We start from the raw sequence: 5,376 nt of genomic DNA on the forward strand, positions 1-5,376 counted from the left end.
ATAGAGCTGTCTGTCTCTTATCTTGAATTTTAAGTCAATCGGTGGCTTATTCAATGAATTTTTAACATTTCCTGCTTCATAACTATCCGTTTCTATAAATAATGATTACTTCAATTATGTTTTGAAAAGCCAAAAGTTCACTGCATTCTACGATATCTAATACATCACTTAGTTTAATCTAACGTCTTTACTATAATAACATCATAAATTTCAACTGATTGAATTTTAATTTGATTAATATTATCATTAGTATATAAATTTGAGTATATTAAAATACATGTTTCTTCCTATTCAAAGATCTTGTAGTAGTGAATTTTTCTAACGATAATTAGATGATAAGAAGTGAATTACAACATTTTACTTCCGAGTAAAATAAGACTTGAAAAGCACTTAATTAGCAATTATTTATAAAGAATTTAAGGTTTCAATCATCAACTGAGAAATTACTTCACAAGAAAAAAGAAAGAAGAGGAGATGAGGAAACAAAGCAACAAAACAAAAACAAAATCGAAAAGAAACATGTAAGAAAACAAGCTGTCTCCGGATAAAAGTGCGGCATCGAGGCATTGGCACGATACAAGTCCAACAACACACAAGAAAAAAGAAGAATTGAAGTGATTTTTTGCTGCTTTTTTTTTTTTTTTCTTTTTTGAATGTTGTATCCAATACAAAACAAACAAAAAAAAACATTGAAAATAACACCCATCTGCTTCAAAGAGGAACCACCCCAAAACAACCGACCCTCCTCTGTTCCTCTACCACCGAACACCCACCACCGCCCCCTTTCCTCTTTATCATCCACCTTCAACATCTTATCCTACGCATACCCTTTTCTTCAATCATCATATATCATTCTTTTGATTCCTTGTTTTACCACTTGGTGGGAGGTTTTCTTTTTTCTTTTTTGGGTTTAAACCTCAGATCACATCATCCTATTGTGAAATTTGGAATTGTACGGTGGTTTGGAATTTTGGGTTTTTGTTTGTTTGTTTTGATGATGAGAGATGTCTGATGCTCCAGGGATTCATGAATCTTCTCTCCCTCTGCTGGAAGCCATTCGGGCATGAGAAGGGAAATCACGGGGCGAACGGCGTTCTTGGCGGCGGAGGAAGTAGTGGCGGCTCAAAAGAAGGTAAAGATGGGTTGCTTTGGTATCGAGATATAGGGAAATATGGTTCCGGGGATTTTTCCATGGCCGTGATCCAAGCCAACCAGGTCCTTGAGGATCAGAGCCAGATCGAGTCCGGCCAATACGGCACTTTTGTTGGGATCTACGATGGACACGGCGGACCCGAGACGGCTCGTTACGTTTGCGATCACTTGTTCAAGCACTTTCGAGGTTCGTCACTTTGGGTGTTGTCAATAATTTCTTATGCTTGCTTTCATCTCTGTTGACCCTAAAATGTAAACTTCGATTTGTTACCATTCAGGGTTTTCTTTTAGATGTGTTCATATTTGGATTACTAAATGAATATAATTTTCAGTCAGTTGTTGCTTTTTTCTAGGCTTCAGAAAAGTTCAGCTTTTGATTGGGTACTTTTATCGAGTATTTGAGTACGGTTTACAGTTGAAAGCAGGCAACAAAATGCTCGTATTTGGAAACTATTTTTCTACTTTGGCTGGTTTTTAGTTAACTATCAACTTCTTTTCTTATTCATTTTGTGGCTAAAATTAGAGTGAATTCGGGTTCAAAAGCAGCCGGATGTGGTATTGTTTGGATGTATTTAAATGGTGCATTATGTTTTGCAAGTTGCCTTTAATACCCAAGAATTCCCTCTATTGCATTAGTTTTTGGTTAACTTCTAGAGAAGGAGCTGTTCTTATGTTGGCGTTCTTAGACTTTGTGTTTATGCAGCAATAGCAGCCGAATCGCAGGGGGTTGTGACTGCCGAGACTATTCAAAGAGCTTTTCGTCAAACGGAAGAAGGGTTCACTACCCTTGTGTCGGAGTCATGGAGTACTCGGCCCAATATTGCAACAGTTGGGACATGCTGCCTGGTTGGAGTAATACATCAGCAAACGCTTTTCATTGCGAATCTTGGTGATTCGCGCGTTGTACTGGGCAAGAAGGTTGGCAACACTGGAGGAATGGCTGCTTTGCAGTTGTCAACTGAACACAATGCAAATATCGCAGCTATCAGACAGGAACTTAAGGAATTACACCCAAATGATCCGCAAATCGTTGTCCTCAAGCATGGAGTTTGGCGAGTAAAGGGCATTATTCAGGTGATATAAACATCCACATCGTATGATTCAGCATATTCAGGCACGCATAAAATTGTCTAACCATTTCCACTGCTGAAATCTTCATAATATAATACTTAACTTATAGGCTTATCCTCAAAAACCAACACAAAGATGCTGATCTAGGTCTCATGGACTAAAGTGTATTATGTTCGTTTTGAATTTAGGAGAACAATTATTATGTAAGTACTATAACCTCAGACGCTTACACACGGATTACTTAGTAGGATTCTCAGTATAAGACAGACATGTTGGATTCTGATTGCTTTCCTTTTTCATGCAAGACTTTCAGAATTCATTAGATGCATTGGCATTATACCCTGCTTTCTCAATTTCATAATCCTATTCCGTCATAAATCATCATGTCATGTCCTCAATTTCATGATTGTATTCAATGCAGGTTTCTAGATCTATAGGCGATGTTTATATGAAACACGCAAGGTACAACAGGGAACCAATTAACGGAAAATTCAGACTTCCTGAACCAATGAACATGCCTATATTGAGTGCTAATCCAACTATTATTTCTCATGATCTCCAACCAAATGATTCTTTCCTTATATTTGCATCCGATGGTCTATGGGAACACTTGAGTAATGAAAAAGCTGTGGATATTGTACACAGCCATCCGCGTGCAGTAAGATTGTCCTTACTTCTATGTTGTTTTTAAAGGCATAGTTTTGTTGCATTAGAGCTTTTCTGTTTTCACATCTTATTGATGTCATCGCATTCCATGGTTAGTGTTGATACCAATTTTCGTTTTCTGATAATATTGTGACAAACCCCATTTCTGATTCTTTTGTTATTGATACTAAACTACTTTTTTTTCGGTCCTCAATATTTTCATGTGAGCATATTAATACCAAATTCCGTTTATTTCCAATTATGAGTTCCACTTTTTCCGAATCCTACAGCCTTAATTCAGGCGGTTAAACTTCTTTCACAAATGTGACTGCTTGTAGTTGAGATTATTAGGATATGATATGTAATCTTAAGGTGTTTCTCATGAGCCTCTACAAATGCAGGGGAGTGCCAAAAGGCTGGTCAAAGCTGCTCTACAAGAAGCCGCAAGAAAACGAGAAATGAGATATTCTGATCTCCAGAAGATCGACAAGAAAGTCCGACGCCATTTTCACGATGATATAACTGTTATCGTGTTATTCTTTAATCACGATCTTATATCCAGAGGTGCGGTCCAAGATCCTCCGGTATCCATTAGAAGTGCACTAGAACACAGATAAATTATTCATAACCGGATAGGTTTCTACTTCCCTGAACCCGGTTTTTGCCTAACACTCGGAAAAACTGCACCACCAACACGTGGACATTTCATGGTGCAAGCACGGAATAGTGATGTAGAGAGCAGTTGTTTTAAGAGGATTCAAATTTGTAAAATGTCAAAGAAAAAAAAAAAGAGTATGGAATTCCGCGTAATAATATTTTTAAGTAAAATGTATGTTGTAGTTGTTTTTCAATGGCATTCGCCATTTAGTGATCAAAGAGGTCAAGCTGTGTGGGAAAATAACTCGAACACATAGCGTGCTACTTTATTTGGTTGCGAGGCGTTTTGATTTGCAATCAAACATGTCGAGTATTTAGCGTAAGTTATTAACATTACTCCCAATCTGTTGTGAGTGTGATTTTACCTGGTTATATAGTGAAGCTCAAGGTTCAGCATATTAGCGTCATGATTGATGAATCATGTTTTTCATTCCAAGTGCTGAACAGTTTTTTTTTTTAATTATCTAATAATAATCAACTATTTCAGCATCAAATGCATGGATGGGACAATAATAATAATAATAAATGTAAAAAGATAACTGTCGATAGAAAAGTTATAAACTTGCGCAAAATAAATGTCCTGAACTATGAGTATGAAAATCTACCTATATTGCTTATAATACCAAAAATGAGATATGGTTGGATAATCTGGGTTTTATTGAACTGAAATAGTTGTGTACATCTAATTCTACTCTTCAATTCTTAAGAGAGGGTTAAGAATTAAAATAATTCTGTGGGTAATTATAAATAACCATACTCAAATTTAATTATTCTATGATTTTTCAAATGTATACATGCATTATTTAAGTTTAAAAAGTTAGTTTTATACAATAATAATAGTATTTTAATTGTAGTATATATATTGGATAAACTATCAAAGTAGTTACTTTTGTTTATATCTTGGGTAAATTATCAAAATTGTCACTTTTGTTTACTTCAGATTAGATTTTAGTTACTTATATTTAAAATGTTATGTTTTAGTCACTTACATTATCGTGTTGTAACATTTTAGTCACTAATTCGTTAGTTGTCATTAACGGCGTAACTGTAAGTTGATGTGGCACGTTAAATTATCATTTCAAACAAAAATTTTAGGTTAAATTATACAATTGGTTCACATATTTTTTTCGTTTTAAGCAATTTAATTTTTTTCTTTTATGTTCTTTTAATTTCTTTTTTTTTTCTTTTTTTTTCATTCTCTTCTGCTTCTCCCTCTATTTTCCTCCCTTCTCTATTTCTTTTAACGTAATTTTTTTTTATGTTTTCCATTTGTTAAAGCTTTTTTATGTTTATGAAAAAAGAAAATGCGAAAAGTGAAATCAAAATAAAACTTGCTTCGCATATTCTCACCTCACAATTACAAACCCTCATTGTCCATCAACGCTTTAACGAACCAATTTGGATCTCCCAATAACCTAGTCCACAAGCTTGCCTCACTTGAAGACCTTACGAGCTGTGACTTATGGCAATTCACCCTCAACAAAGTTTCTCGAGCCCGCTCCCTCAACATCCTAACCAACCCCCACGACCACTGTAATGGCCTAAATTCAAGGTTATCGAAACAGTGGTTTCGTAACCACAAATCCAATTTAAAGAGAAATTTATTATAATATTTTTGCATGAATATTTATATGATAGGAAAATTGTATTAAAATATCAATAGAAATTTTTTTTACCGATTTAGTGGTTAGTTAGAAAAAAAAAGAATTATTGAAGGAATTGGGTAAAAACAAAGTATCGAGACCTTGATCTCGTAAAACTGAGTAGGAAATATTTTTATAAATATTTATAAAATGTTAGTGATGTGGTATTAAAATTTCGTTAGAAAATTTTAACGTTTGGGTAGGTAAT

General features: G+C 34.7%; 1 protein-coding gene across 1 annotated transcript; it reads left to right on the plus strand.

The window, feature by feature from the left end:
* Positions 1 to 215: 215 nt before the first annotated feature.
* On the plus strand, positions 216 to 3,921 carry LOC108486973 (probable protein phosphatase 2C 42). Its single transcript, XM_017791142.2, has 4 exons — positions 216 to 1,339; positions 1,856 to 2,226; positions 2,645 to 2,881; positions 3,270 to 3,921. Exons 1-4 carry the CDS (start codon positions 1,012 to 1,014, stop codon positions 3,483 to 3,485), a joined length of 1,152 nt encoding a protein of 383 aa, XP_017646631.1. The 5' UTR covers positions 216 to 1,011; the 3' UTR covers positions 3,486 to 3,921.
* Positions 3,922 to 5,376: the final 1,455 nt, after the last annotated feature.

This window comes from Gossypium arboreum, chromosome 10, assembly GCF_025698485.1.
Source record: "Gossypium arboreum isolate Shixiya-1 chromosome 10, ASM2569848v2, whole genome shotgun sequence".
NCBI classification, from domain to species: Eukaryota; Viridiplantae; Streptophyta; class Magnoliopsida; order Malvales; family Malvaceae; genus Gossypium; species Gossypium arboreum.